We start from the raw sequence: 16,089 nt of genomic DNA, 5'->3' as shown, positions 1-16,089 counted from the left end.
AATTCTTGTGAGACAAATATTGATGAAATTAAATTGATTTTCAAAAAGTCAAAAAAATATGTAAGCCCCGGGGGAGAATGGGATTTTTTATATTCTTATTAAAAATTTGCCTAAAAGCACTTGAAATTTTTTTGGTTAAAATCTTCCCTGATGAACAATTTGGTTTTCGTCATGGACATTCTACTACACATCAACTTTTGAGTGTAACTAATATGATTAACGCTAGCAAATCTGAAGGTTATTCAACTGGTGTTGCTCTTCTTGATATTGAAAAAGCTTTTGACAGTGTTTGGCACAAAGGTTTAATAGCTAAATTAGCTCGATTTGATTTTCCTGTATATCTCACCAAAATTATTCAAAATTATTTGACTAGCCGAACCTGACAAGTGAGCTATCAAAATTCATGCTCTGAACGGACACCCATTAGAGCTGGTGTCCCTCAGGGCAGTATACCTGGGCCACTTTTATACAATATTTTTACTTCTGATCTTCCTGATGTACCAGAAGGAAAAGGTAGAAGATTTTTTGTTGATGAAACTTTGATTTCAGCCTAAGGTCGACATTTATGGGTGGTACGCAGTAGATTGCAACAAAATTTAAATTCCTTTTTGAATTACTTGAAAATGTTAAAAATCTCTCCTACCGCATCTAAAACTCAACTATTTAAATTTCCCCATAAGCCAAGAGCAAATCTTTTAAAACCTAATGAAAATCATTCCATAACCATGGGGCCATTCAAATATTACGTAACGCAATTTTCGAGCATTTTCAACCCCCCTCCCCCCTACGTAACACATTCGTCTAAAAATTTGTAAGCAAAATCCACAAAATGTAACAAGCTGCTAACACCCCCCTCCCCCCCTAAAAGCGTTACGTAATATTTGAATGGTCCCATTAACGGGGTTTCATTAGAATGGTCTGATCATGTGAAATACTTAGGACTCACATTTCACAATCTTACTTTCAAAAATCACATTAAAGATATTCAATTTAAATGTAATAAATATACTAAATCTCTTATTTCTCTCATCAACAGGGAATCCAGACTTTCCATTTGGCTTGAAATCCCGGGAAAAAAAATCCAGACTTTGCCTAATGAATAAGTTGCTCAGCTACAAACAGGTGTTCCGACCAGCGATAATGTATGCAGTTTTGATTTGATCTAGTTGCTGCGCGACGAGGAAGAAAGCCATCCAGAGGATTCAGAACAAGGTTCTGAAAATGATTTTGCGGCTTCCACCTTGGCACAGCACCAAAGATCTTCATCGGATTGCGGGCATTTAATCTATCGAAGAGATGACAAACTAAAGAGGCAAATCGAAACAAAAAAAAAATAATGCACAGATTGCCCTTAAACCGGAAGATTTTTAGGAAATTTTTTATGTCTGTCATTATTTATCATGGTTGAAAAATAACCAAATTTGAACTTTTCCTTCATTAGTCATGGTATTGGTTCTCATTGAGAAGTCATAAAAAACATAACGCGAGAAAAGGTTGAATATGGTTATTTTTGATCCATGAATGGTTTAAGAAAAACAAGCGTGTAGTTTGTTATGGTTGAAAAAGCGCTCTAAAACATTGGTACAGCTGTCGTCTGTCAAATTTGTATGGTTTTAAAAACGGTTGAAGAAAGGCTAAACAAGTTATTATTCAGACAATTTTCCCCTTCTTTCTAGTGGCTGGAATAAAACTGCCACACACGCTGAAAAAAATCTTTTTTTAGCCAACAAGAAAGAGCAATCATCACCTTAACACAGCATATGTTAAAAGAATTGGCGTTCTAAATCAGCAAAAATGTTTGTTGGGATTGGAGCAGGCAAGGATTTGATTCGGAAGTATGGAGAGAGAAGCAATTTCGAGGACAAAAATTTGGGTGGAAACCGGGTTCGGTGGACAAAACTTTGGACCGGAAAGTCAGGCTCGCTCACGCCTGTTAGAAAACTGCTTCGGTTCAGGATGTGGCCAAAAATGTGGATCCTCAATCAGCACTTTTCAAAGTGCCAAGGTAAGATTAGGTCTAAAGACACATAACAAGCAGAAGAAGCTGAAGCCGTGTCAAAACAAGCAGCTTCCGTCAAACCAAGAGCTCTTAAATTATACGATCAATTGCTGTGTAGAAGCCGTTGTGCGTTTTTATCGACGACGAAACCTTCTGCAAGTTTGATTACAAAACGCTTCCGTAAAGAGTGATACGGTCCAAATTTGGTCGATATCAACTTGACGTATTTCTTTCAATTTTCCATAAAAAAAAAACCTGAACACCCCTCATTTTGAAGGTGTGTGTGTGTGTGTGTAGAGTGTTGCTCCTATTTTGATTTTGGAATTCCAAAGTTCTTCGAAATAACAGGTTACCTCATCCGCCATATTGGTTGGCAGATTTCCAGAATGATGACGTAGTTGTTACGAAAAGTAGCAAGCATTGTACCGAATTCTTCAGTTTTTCCATAAAAATTATTATTTATGCCAGTAACTTGTATGCCACTGTCCTCAAATTCATAAATTCAACTTCTCTGATTTATGAGCTTCTTTAAAAAACACGGTTTGGTTTGCAGTTCTGCATAAAATGCTAATTTACCGCGGGAACGTCTAATTATTCGGGGAAATTGTTATTACTCGGAATAATTTCTGAGCAAATTCTTAGCTTAAAAATTGAAAATACCGCATGAGGACACATTTAATAGTTCTAATGAATCATTTAAAACGCAAATTTTGAGTTCGTTAACAGTAAAATATGAAATCGATAAATCATCTTTTATCGTAACTATTTTCGTATTCGAGTTTTGGAATGATTCCAAGCTCTTTATTCAATACATTTCATACTGTAATCAATTGTTTTAACACTAACTTTAGTTCTTTAACACTAATTACTGAACTTTTGTATGCAAATCACGAAAAACGTAGATTTATTTTTTATTCCTATGGAATGTATGAAGAATCTTATAAAAACTACGTCATCATGCCCGGCGTGGGGGTACGTTCAGACATGATTACGGTACCCTATAATTCAAATACTCTGTTGGAATTCACTCTTCAGTTGTCAAAATGCCGTCCAAGGAAGAAGAGCAGCGTATCAAAATTTTGCTCGCGCATCGCGAAACTCCGAGCTACTCGCACGCAAAGCTGTCAAAATCGCTAAAAGATCGGGGGGAAATCGAAAACCCGAAGCCGCTGAGACGACAAAGAGAGTTGCCGGTAGTTTCAAGCGAAACCCTAACCTCTCTCTCCGAGATGCCGCAAATAAGCTGGGTGTATCGTCTACAACCGTGTATCGAGCCGAAAAACGAGCCGGACTATCAACTCACAAGAAGGTAGTGACTCCAAATCGCGATGATAAACAAAATACGACGGCCAAAGCGCGATCCCGGAGGCTGTACACGACGATGCTGACGAAGTTTGACTGCGTGGTAATGGACGACGAAACCTACGTCAAAGCCGACTACAAGCAGCTTCCGGGACAGGAGTTTTATACGGCAAAAGGAAGGGGAAAGGTAGCAGATATTTTCAAGCACATGAAACTGTCAAAGTTTGCGAAAAAAATATCTGGTTTGACAAGTCATTTGTACCTGTGGCTTGAAAAGCAGCATTTTCATAGCTCCCGGGACTGTCAACCAAGAAATTTACGTGAAAGAGTGTTTGAGTAAACGTCTGCTGCCCTCCTGAAGAAACACGGTTGTTCCGTACTGTTTTGGCCGGATTTGGCATCTCGCCATTAGGGTAAAAAGGCCATGGAGTGGTACGCCGCCAACAACGTGCAGGTGGTTCCCAAGGACAAGAACCCTCCCAACACGCCAGAGCTCCGCCCAATTGAGAAATACTGGGCTATTGTCAAGCGGAACCTAAAGAAGACCAAAAAACTGCTAAGGACGAGCAGCAGTTCAAGGCAAATTGGCTTTCTGCGGCGAAGAGATGGACAATGTGGCTGTACACAATCTGATGGCAGGGGTTAAGCGTAAGGCCCGGCAATTCGGATTTGGGAAAACGGAAGCCTAACTGAATATTTTTTGGATTTTATATTAATAAAACTTGAAAAAGAAATTTAATTTGATTTTTTAAATAAACGATTTCACCGATTTACACGCGTTTTCCCTTGACCAAATTTTGACCGTATCACCCTTTATTACACTGTTCGGGATATCCAATATCCCACTTTGCACATCATTTAGAAAACATGTGAAATCGATTTTTCAACCCCCTAGTACTCTATATCATTGTTTATTTTAGGACAAAAAAAATCTGCTCATAAACTTACCTTATTTTTAAATTTATGGTTTACACAATCCGGAAAGCATATGGATCCAGTATTAGAATCCATCATTTACAACGGGTTAACTTCTTATATCTACATTGAACAGCAATTTTGATGAGCTTTTTTCAATTCTTCGAACAACAGAAAAACTAATCCCAGTCCGGTGAATTTGTTTTCAAACTTCCTGGGAAGGGTAGAGATTCTGCGCCACTGCTGATACGCGCATTCCAACATCCACAAAACAGCTTCTAATCGTTTTCGGCTGCTCAATTCGCTCAGCCAGAATTCAAGTATGTACAGGTAAACCGACACCTTCTGTCGACGTTGCGAGATTATTTACAAAACGCACATAGACACGTTACACAGAGAAGAACAATATTCCGGATACACAAAACCACTGAAGGGGGGGAGGCCTCTGGTATTCAACCTATCGATTCTACTAGCATCAATTTAGCTTCAACGAACTGTGGCCGCGAAATGTATCGATAATTTTCGTTTATTTTTTCTCACACCGTCCCCATGCCAATGCGCTGCTCCAACACAATTGGCAGATAATGGTCGTAAAAATGAAATATCAAACCCACTCCGCGGCGGATGTTTCGGCACTGATCCGGCAAACGGACCCGAAAAAAATCACCTGGGACCGCACCGAAAAGTGACTCTCTTCTTGGTTCCCCACTATGGCGCTTTTCCAACTTGTTAGAAGAGCTTCACCGGACGTGATGATGAACGCAATCCACCCGGTGAGTTCACTTCTGTTTCGAATCACTAGACCGGAAGTTTGGTATCCCACGCACGCACAGAGACATCCTTGGTCTTGAAACCCGGAACTAGAACTCCGGTTAAATGAGTGGTTTTTAGACCAGGGGCGCGCACTTTTTAAGGTGTGTGTCCAACCCGGTCGAGGACTCGAACTAGACTGGCATCGGAATTTGCCACAAGCCGCGTTACTAAACCGTGAGCTGTCCCTATTACTGTGCAGGGAGACGAATCAAGTCTTTTCGCGGCAAACGTTGAAGCTGCAACTGATAAACCCATCTCGGTGACAGTCCTTGGGCGCTTTCCCATTCAACAACCGGCTGTTATCGGTTTTGGCGGGATTTTCGGGGCATGCGCCCGGTTTTCATTTCCGCTTCGGCTGCCCAGTGGCGTACTTGGAACCGGAACGACCGAGTTGAAATATTTCACCTGTGCAGGCCAGACGGCTGCCGGTGATCTCATTGGACTTGGACCAAGCACCGAACCATATCGTCAGGTAGCGATGTTGTTGAAGTGAGCACATACATATTTCATTTGCGCCACAACAATGATTTGGGTGTGCGTTTTATTTTATTGAAGTACGCGCGCTTTCCGGCTCTTTCAAAGAAACCGTGTAAGTACATAGCTTATTTGGTGAATGAAGCGTTCGGAATTGGGGTGGGTCAGGAATTGTGCAGGGAAAAATGTTTCAATGCTCAATTGGAAAGGGTCAGTAAAAGTTTTGCCGAATTCGAGCAAAGATGCGAATTACAATTGTTTCGAGTTGTTACATACGTTGAATTTTCTTACATTGGCTTGTGATATTGCTTAGCTGTCAGAACACTTGCCTACAAAGCCGATATTCACGTGTTCAAGCCCTTAAGGAAAAGTTTTTCCAAGGCTGTATGCTGATTCTTTTTTTTTTAGTTATTATTATTTTCTTAGTGGCCCACCACCACACTCCTCCACACCAAAAAGCTCGATTTGAGCCCCCTGGTAATGGACGCTAACTGTTCTCAGCATGTCTGGCAGCAAGACAAGAAAAAACTAAATATGTACATGGAAACGCGAGCAAAGTTTTAATAATGCTGAGAACTTTCAAAGTGGTTATTTAATGCCAGGAAATGCAATGAGGGAATATAAAAATAATTGTTAAAAATGAATCTCAGTGGAAGAATATTCCTTTTAAGAGTTCTATTATTGATCTAATGAAAAAACTAAGATTTGCAACGCTGCTATTTAACCAATGATACATTAAAATCCCTACAATCGATTGATGTGCTTTTTATTTGGTTTTAAAAATTTGTAGCAACGTTTTCCAAATTTACTAAAAGATGTCGGAATTCGACAAAATTTTCAAGTGTTCTGTAGCAAGCAAGTCGGCAGCTTTACAAGCCCCCGGGAGAACTTAAATCGATCAAAATCGATTGCTCTCCCGGTGCCTTCCCGGATCTGAGCGCCTCTGACAATCGGACCGATTATTGTCAAAAGAAAGCTTGTCAGTTGAAAAACGTCCAATTTTCGTCTTATTTTCTGGACCATTTCCCTGCTACTAAACGCAGCGTTAAAGACAAGACCTGACAGGTCAAATCGGTCCAGATTTGGTTTGAATTCGGTCAGTTTTTCTTACGCGACGCGTCGTCTAGTTTCGCAACGTTGCGGTTTCAATCATAGCAATCCTATAGTTTTTTATTTGTCATAAATTTGTTCGATGGAAAGTGTAGTGTATTGTCTATTATTATTTATTACATATCCTTTGACTCAACTCCTTTCGTTACGTCTTTTATACCCAGTACTTATTCACGACATTTATGGACGTGTCCTGAGACTGATTGTATTCAAGTTAATCGTGTACAGACAGGTAGGTTAGATTACTACTGACCGTTAGACGGAGAGGACGACGATCTTACAACCTGGCGACGAGGGGAAATTTTATTTTACAAGCACATGGTGAGTATCAAAATTGGAAAATAAGAACCGGAGGTTCCGCTACGGGGCAGCCAAATGTGAGTATTTTGTATAGCTGAGCAAATGGGAGCTGGAAGATACTACTTCCTAGCGAGGGTATTTAGGACCCTCCAGTTACGGGCGGAAAGTTTGTATCAAAATTTTCCCGGTAAAGCAGGGATCCAATTCCTGTGCGAAGACCTTGGGGTCTTCCGGATTGGGAGTGCAGGATGAAATTCCTGTGCGGGGATTTTGGAATCCCCCTGACTGATGATGAAAATTAATCACTAATTTTCAAGGGAGAACAGGAAATAGCGAGCTCCTGTGCGAGGATTTTTAAGGATCCTCCGGCGGATAACAGAAATTGTGTTTTTCAGGGTGAATAGGAACATACTTATTCCTAAGCGAGGATTCAAGTATCTTCCGGATGTTGAGTGTAAAACTGTTTCCAAGGGAATTAGCTATTGTTCGAACAATGAGTGAAATTTTGGAATTTTGCTATTGTACGGGACTAAATGCTTGGGAGAAAAAAATCTGCACGAAAAGTGCGCGAAAACAGTGAGCTTCACGCTTCAATGATTTACTCAAGTAAAGCGATAAATTTAACCGAGAAAATGAGTAAATAATGTAGTTGAGTTATGGTTGAATAAAGCTCAAGTTGGGTAATCTGTAGATAGTGAGTATTTACCAAAAAAAAAAAAATGTTGTTGACGTTTTCGTTTGTTTTCACTTGCCAAGGAATAGATTTGGAAAAGTAACGTTAGTCGAAAAATTGAGATTACAAGAGGAAAGAAATTATCTGGCTGCTTTGCTCGTTTAAAAAAGTGATTGATAGTTGAAGTTGTGAAGTGTTTGAGATTTGCACTTATGGGAATCTTTCTGAATTCTAGATGGAAGATAATAGACCAGTACCACCATTCCGCTGTAACCAGATTGAAACCGGAAGACTGGTTAAGGAATGGCGATCATGGAAGGATGCATTAGAATGTTATTTTGCTGCATACGGCATCACCGATCAACAAGTTATGAAAGCCAAACTGCTACATCTCGGGGGACCAGCACTACAAACGGTCTTCAAGAACCTGAAGGACAAGGACCATGTTCCAATGGTTTGCTTGGTGCCTAGGTACTACGAAGCCGCGGTGGAAAAGTTAGATGATTTCTTTGAACCCCAACATCAGTGCACTTCGGAGAGAAGTAAACTACGGAAAATGAAACAGAATCCGGGTGAAAGATTTGCCGATTTTATCATCCGATTGAAGCAGCAAGTGACCGAATGTGGCTTCGAGAAATATGGAAGCGAAGTACAGGGAGTCTTGACCGACATCTACCTGACGGATGTTGTGCTTGAAGGATGCCGGTCAAACGAAGTTCGCAGACGAATCCTTATGAAGGATCTAGCTTTTACGGAAATCGAAGCTCTGGGTGTCTCTCAAGAAGGCGTTGAACAACAAATTGAAGCTATTTCCAACGACCAGCAATCGAGTGTCCATTATGCTGGCCAACACCAAATGAAACGACTAACCGGTAAAATCTCGGGAAAACGTACTCAGGAACGAAACAGATTCGAGGATCATGCTGATTCTAGAAGCTGTTTCAACTGTGGACACAAGGGGCATATAAGTACATCTCGTTGGTGTCCGGCTCGAGGTAAAGAATGCAAAAAGTGTCGTCGATTCGGCCATTATGAGAATTGTTGTCGGCAGAATAACCGTACGCAAATTAGACCGCAGAATCAGGTATGAGTTTGAAAACATTAGAATGTTTTTCAGATTATTTATTCAAAACTTTTCTTTAGGTTCGAAGTGTTGAAGCAAATGTTCTGAAAGAAAGTATTTCGAACCCAGAACTCGGAAACAAGGCCAAGCAGGAAAAGGTTTACTATGCATTCTACTCGGGAAACGAATCGAATATGATTCCATGTACGATTGGAGGTGTAAAGCTTGAGATGCTTGTGGATTCTGGAGCAGACGCAAATCTCATCAGTGATGCTATGTGGACCTCCCTGAAAAACAAGCGAATCATAGTAAAGTCTTCGACCAAAGGGAGTAATAAAATTCTGCGCTCCTACGGAAGAGATGACCCTTTAATCATCCTCGGTACATTTTGGGCCAACATAGCTGTAGGAAATAGGAAAGTGGATGCAGAATTCTTGGTTGTGGAAGGAGGACAGAAATGCCTTTTAGGAGACAAAACCGCTAAGGATTTAGGTGTCCTAAGAGTTGGTCTAGAAGTCAACCAACTGGGAGAGTCTTCGCGTCCCTTTACTAAAATTAGCGGTGTTCAGGCAAAAATCCGAATTAAACCAGACGTGGTCCCTGTTTTCCAGCCTATGCGTCGTATTCCATTACCGCTAGAAGCCGCAGTTCACCGTAAGCTGGAAGAAATGATTAAACGGAATATTATTGAAGAGAAAAAAGGTCCAACTACCTGGGTATCACCACTCGTGGTAGTTGGAAAAGCAAACGGGGAACCTAGGCTTTGTCTAGATTTGCGCCGTGTTAATGAAAACATCATTCGAGAACATCATCCCATGCCGGTAGTAGACGACTACCTGGCCCGTTTGGGAAGAGGCAAAATTTGGAGCAAGTTAGACATCCGTGAGGCTTTCTTGCAAATCGAATTATCGGAAGATTCTAAGGATATCACCACGTTCATAACTCCGAAGGGGTTGTTCCGATTCAAGCGCTTGTGCTTCGGATTAGCGACGGCTCCAGAATTGTTCCAAAAGGCTATGGACGAAATTTTATCCGGATGCCCTGGCACTTATTGGTATCTAGACGATATCATCATAGAAGGAGGTGATTTGAAGGAACACGACGATCGTTTACAAGAGGTACAGTAACATGAAATGTGGTGTTTGATTTCTCCTGTTTTTTTTTTATTTTTATTGTACTGCTGATCGGTTAAATGAATTAAATAAATAAAATGAATGGATTGTTGTTTGAATGAAGTATATTTATTTTAGGTCCTTACCAGATTCAAATCTCGTGGAGTGGAACTTAACTGGGAGAAATGCAAATTTCGAGTAACGGAGCTGGATTTCTTGGGCCACACTATTTCTCAATCTGGTATTCGACCCTGTGAAAGCAAAGTTAAAGCATTGCTGTCTTTCCGTGAACCTCAATCTGAGCCAGAAGTTCGCAGCTTCCTTGGGCTAGCGAATTACATGAATAAGTACATTCCAAACCTCTCAACCATCGATGAACCTTTACGTCGGTTGCTCAATAAAGACATCGCATTTCAATGGGGCTCTTCACAGGCGCATGCTTTTGATAAAATAAAGAGAGCAATGGCTAAAATAGAAAATCTAGGCTTCTACAAAGTAGAAGATCGTACCGTTGTCATGACCGATGCCAGTCCGTGCGCTTTAGGCGCAATGCTGGTTCAGTTTGACTCTTCAAATGAACACCGGGTCATTAGCTTTGCCTCAAAATCGCTAACAGAAACCGAGCGAAGATATTGCCAGACCGAAAAAGAGGCACTAGCCATCGTCTGGTGTGTCGAGCGATTTCAGCATTATCTGTTGGGCAAAGTGTTCGAAATTTTCACGGATTGTAAAGCATTGAGTTTTCTTTTTACACCTCGCTCAAAACCTTGCGCTCGTATAGAACGATGGGTCCTTAGACTGCAGGCGTTCAATTACTCGATAGTCCATGTACCAGGAGCAAGCAACTTGGCCGATGTGTTTTCCAGGCTTTCCGTTACTACCCCGATACCGTTTGACAGTACAGAAGAAATTTTTGTTAGAGAAATTATTGAAAGCGTCGCGAGTGCAGCTGCGATAGCATGGGACCAAATCAAGGAAGCTTCAAGTAGTGACCCAGAGATAAATGAAATTATAAAAAAAATATCAACTGACGAACTTGATTCATTGCCGATTGACTTTCGAGTAGTTTCAAGAGAACTATGCAGTGTTCAAAATGTTCTCCTTAGAGGTGACCGTATTGTTATACCGAAAGATCTCCGAGTTTTGGTTCTATGCACAGCACATGAAGGTCATCCGGGTATCGTAATGATGAAGAATCATTTACGTACGAATGTTTGGTGGCCAAAGATGGACGCAGAAGTCGAGAAATTTGTTCGAAATTGCAGAGGATGTACCCTCGTAGCAGCACCGGATCCACCGGAGCCTATGCGTAGAAGTCAGCTTCCCACAACACCATGGCAATCACTGGCGCTTGATTTTCTAGGCCCTTTACCCGATGGCCAACATCTGCTAGTGGTGATTGACTGTTTTAGTAGGTTTATGGAAATCTGCGAGATGAACACCATAACATCGAAGGATGTTATCCGCGAACTAAGAATCATGTTTAGCAGATACGGAGTTCCTTCAGTTATTAAAGCAGATAATGCGCCTCAGTTGAGTGCTGAGTGCGTGGATTTTAATAAATTCTGTAGTGATCACGGCATCAAAATAGTGAATACTATACCTTATTGGCCCCAAGCCAATGGCGAAGTCGAACGCCAAAATCGCTCCATCCTGAAACGATTGAAAATCTCTCAAGAACTAGGGAAAGATTGGAGAGCAGAACTTCGTACTTACTTACTGACCTATCATGCTACAAGACATCCCACGACGGGTAAATCTCCGGGTGAATTAATGTTTGCCCGAAGAATTAAAACGAAGCTACCGTCACTCACAGATTTTTGAGAAGACGAGGAAGTTATGGATCGTGACGCTCTTGTAAAAGCTAAAGGGAAAGAATACAGCGATAGCAAAAGACGAGCCAAAGAGAGTACTATTTTCGTGGGTGACCACGTTTTGATTAAACGAATGAAAAAGAATAATAAGTTGGAAACTGAATATGCTAATGAAGAGTATGTTGTATGTGAAAAGAAAGGAACAGATACAACAGTGAAATCGTTACACACTGGGAAAGAATATCGTCGCAGTTCAGCTCATTTGAAAAAGATTTTCCGAGATAATCAAGATTCTGATAACAGTTCTCGCCAAGAAGAAACTAATGAATTAGTATCTGCCGAAAAGGATGCGGAAAACAACAACTATGTGTTAGAACCATTATCACAAGACAACCACAATAAGACCACCTCAACAACAGAACCAAAAAGAATAAGACAACAACCGGCAAAGTTTAATGATTATATTCCACATTAATTTATAATAATTTGATATTTCCTAAATAAATTCACAATACCATATTGTTTCATTCATAAAAGTAAAAGGGGGGTTGTAGTGTATTGTCTATTATTATTTATTACATATCCTTTGACTCAACTCCTTTCGTTACGTCTTTTATACCCAGTACTTATTCACGACATTTATGGACGTGTCCTGAGACTGATTGTATTCAAGTTAATCGTGTACAGACAGGTAGGTTAGATTACTACTGACCGTTAGACGGAGAGGACGACGATCTTACAGAAAGCAATGGTAAACCAATCCAGATTCTTCGAGGTAACGCGATGATTATTTTATAATACGTGTTATCTAAGTAGATGTTAACTAAAATAAATTTATTTTGATTAACTTGAACTTTTTGATAAATCCAAATAGTATAAAAAATTTACGATTGCAGCAAATTTGGATTCAGAAAACGAACCTATTTTGGTACGGAATCCGTCTAGACACGGTCTGGGATCTGACCAATTTTAATCTGGAATCGGACCGAAATTGGTCTTGAAATCCGGACCAATTGTTTTGAAAGTTTGTTTTCGGCATCGCATCGCGTCGTCAGGAAACTTGTATCACCCGAGCACTGAGTTGGTCCGAATTTGGTCGGTTTTCTAGTCTGTTTTCGGACCGATTCACGGGTTCGTCGTACCAAATTTCGACCGGTTTTGGTCCGATTTTTCGATCCAGGTTCCTATTACAGACTGTGGGAATCGCCCGCATGGCTACGTAGGGTGGTTTCTGATGATACGTAAGAATATTTTACGTAATTCGTAGTTTTGTCATTGTCTTCATCATTTTGATTGTTTTTCAGCTTTTCAAAATAACAGAGCCCTGAAGTTCTGAATCAATTAAATCTTTCATGCACAGTGTGGTTTCAAAACGACACTAACAATCTCAACTTGTATTCAAAAATTAAAACCTCTTAGTCTATAATACTTTTAATGTCGAGTTTTAATTTATATGTGAGAAGTTAGAGGCAATATGCATAAAAATCGCTTAAAAAAATTTAATTCTTGATTGTGTCATTTGAATAAAAAGATTCTTTCGTATTGCATAATATTTTGAGCGGCATCATCTATTTCAGTAATATAACCTTAAAAAGAGATTCTTCTTTTACATTAGTGTGATTTTTATTTTGTTTGATTGAGGTTCCCCGGAGGGTTGTGAAGCTGCCGACTTGCTTGTTACAAAACATTTGAAAATTTTTTTGAATTCCGACATCCTTTAGTAAATTCAGAAAACGTTGGTACAATTTTTTAAGAAACCACATAAAAAGCATATCAATCGATTGTAGAGATTAAAATCTTATATTGGGTGTATAAAAAATCGGCAGGTTTGATGAAAATTATTAAGAAATCACAACAACAAAAAAAATGCGCGCATCATAACAGCCAGTTTCGGACACTATGATTATTTTTAATTTTATTCTCATGTTACGAATAATAGTAAATTTTGAGGATCATGTTATCAAAATATAAATAAAATTAGAATTTTGAAAATCAGTTCAATTAAGAATGAGATACAGCGTTGCTAAGAAAAAATGTAACCTCTTTCAAAAAGTGAGAAGTTTTTTCCGGTAATTCCAGGATAACGGCCAAAACTCAAATGTTTATATATGATTGAAGAGATTTTTTTTCACAATTTGAAAGCTTATAAAATAGTTTTGAAACGCCAAAAATACTCAGAAGACACGGGAATTCTTAAATGCTGTCTTTTTTCGGAGGTTTTCTGTTCAAAGCTTTCTATAGGTCATCTGCTAAGTTGATTTAAATTTTATGTATTAAAAATCTTGAATAAATTTCCTGAACAAAAAATCTAAAAACTTAAATATCGGCAGAGATATGCAACCAGGGGAACGAAATCAATTTACTAGTCAAAACGATCGAAAAATAATTTGTTAAATTTAATGATTCCAAAATTATAAAAAGGGAATATCCGGACGTTATAATAAAAAACATCAACTGGTCTGGTTGGTGGTCGGTAGAAGAAGAGACTTTATTCAACCTGTATCATATACATTTCTCGAACCCTCGATCTCTCTACAAGTACAATCTATCTTACTCTCTCTCTTCATCGAATGGGGTTCGGCCCCTGAGTTCGATAACTATTCACGCTTAGTGTGGATACTTCAACTTCTCTACCCTTTAGAACAAATTATAATAAATTGTAAATTATAATGTAAAAAAAACATTTTTCTTTTCTTTTATTTTTTCGAATTGTATCTAAACAAACTTGAACTTTTCTGAACAGTTTCTTAACAAATTTTAACCTTTCCGAATTGTATCTAAACATATTGAATTATAAAATTAATGATAATATTCACTTGAATTGCACTTTCATTTTTCTTTTAATAGTAAACAAAATCTTGTTTACGTCTCTTCTTAGATCTTCGATCAGATCTTCTCACTTGAACTGTTTCATGGTCCATGGTCAATGCATCTTTTTCATCATTTCCTCGGTACATAAAAGAATCGGCAGGGTAACCATAAAAATCGGAATCCGAATCTGACAAAAACTGTTCCATTTCCTCTTCTTCACTGCGTCGCCTTTTGCTGTTGCCATGTTTACTGTTTTGAGGTAAATCACCATCTTCTTGCAAAACAAAATGAACTGCTGTTCTCTGCTGAGAAGCTGGCATCAACTTTAATTGGCGCCTATGCGCCAGAACAATCCGTCCTCCTAGCATCACCTGTGAAATAGTTGCAGAAAGTTGTTTTAAAAACTGGGCTGGAACCCATTTTTGAATATTGCATTTATTATTATTTTTGTAATAAATTGCATCTCCTCTATTCAGTTTTTCAAAAGCATCTTCAGAATTTCTTTCAGGTTGCATTTCTGGAAAATACTTATCTTTATGCTTTATATCAATATGTTGATCATCATGACATTCCATCAAATTAGCTTTAAAATTATTCTTTGGATTAATCAAATCGATTAATCCTTTCGGTTTATAACTGAGCAATATTTCTGATGGGTACTTGTTATCCTTCCCAACACAAGTATTTCGGTAGTTAAATAAAAATAATGCTATCTTTTCGTCAGTATCCAATTTCCTTATGCTCGGTTCCAAAATAAACTTTTTTAATACGCTTTTCACTAATCTTACCATACGCTCAGCCTGTCCATTGCTTTCGGGGTGGTACGGTGGACTTTTCATCACCAGAATACCCTGCTTTTTAAAGAAATTTATAAAATGCTCCGAATTAAATGGAGGTCCCCCATCTGTTACTAATACGTCTGGCAGACCGAAACGTGCAAAAATATGGATGAATACTTTTATTACTTTTGTATGATCAGTTCCACTTTTCATATGCTCTAACTCAATCCACTTACTATGACTATCAACAATAACTAAATATGTTTTATTTTCTAAATGAAAAAAATCAGCATGAATTCTGCTAAATGGTTTTTTTGTTGGTATCCAGCTAGAATAGTTGGCTGGTTTTGAAATTGGATTGATATCGTTACAAATTGTACAAAATTTCACAAAATTTTCTATGTCTTTATTCATGCCAAACCAATATACAGTTTTTCTGGCAAGTTGTTTTAATTTTGTAATACCCGAGTGATTTGCGTGTAACATTTTTGAAATGTTTGATTTCATACTAGAAGGAATTATTACACGATTTTGAAACAACAAACACCCTTCAACTTCTTCTAATTCCTGATGAGCTGAATAAACATCTTTGAATTCTCGACTCAAACGTTCAGGCCATCCTTTAACAAGAAATTGTAATATTTTTGCTGTAAAATTATCCAATTTTGTTTCTTTAGCTATTTCTTTGTAGTCCAACGGAAATTCAGATGTAAAATTCAAACTTTTAATATATTCTCTATCTAAATCTTTCGGTACAGGTTGATCTAACGGATATCGCGAACAAAAATCTGCGTTTCCCATCTTGGATGAAGGTCTATAGCAAATATCGTAGTCATAGATTGCTAATTCCAAAAGATAACGCTGGAGTCTGGTTACTGAAATCGCATTTTTACCCTGTTTTCCAAAGATACCTATCAATGGTTT

General features: G+C 38.8%; 3 protein-coding genes across 3 annotated transcripts in view; 2 read left to right on the top strand and 1 right to left on the bottom strand.

Annotated features, from left to right (window-relative positions):
- LOC129747064 (octopamine receptor beta-2R) overlaps window positions 1-5,260 on the bottom strand; it is a 305,644-nt gene extending 300,384 nt beyond the window's left edge. The window contains exon 1 of the mRNA XM_055741114.1: window positions 4,250-5,260. The gene's annotated coding sequence lies outside the window, so the exon portion shown is untranslated. The remainder of the gene's footprint in view (window positions 1-4,249) is intronic.
- Window positions 5,261-8,843: 3,583 nt separating this feature from the next.
- On the top strand, window positions 8,844-9,776 carry LOC129738129 (uncharacterized protein K02A2.6-like). Its single transcript, XM_055729314.1, has one exon. The coding sequence runs from the start codon at window positions 8,844-8,846 to the stop codon at window positions 9,774-9,776; it is 933 nt and encodes a 310-aa protein (XP_055585289.1).
- Window positions 9,777-10,223: 447 nt separating this feature from the next.
- Window positions 10,224-11,585, top strand: LOC129738128 (uncharacterized protein K02A2.6-like). The gene has a single exon (XM_055729313.1). The coding sequence runs from the start codon at window positions 10,224-10,226 to the stop codon at window positions 11,583-11,585; it is 1,362 nt and encodes a 453-aa protein (XP_055585288.1).
- The last annotated feature ends 4,504 nt before the right edge of the window (window positions 11,586-16,089 follow it).

Source organism: Uranotaenia lowii, chromosome 1 (assembly GCF_029784155.1).
Source record: "Uranotaenia lowii strain MFRU-FL chromosome 1, ASM2978415v1, whole genome shotgun sequence".
Taxonomy (NCBI): domain Eukaryota; kingdom Metazoa; phylum Arthropoda; class Insecta; order Diptera; family Culicidae; genus Uranotaenia; species Uranotaenia lowii.
This window is presented reverse-complemented; position numbering and strand designations above follow the sequence as displayed.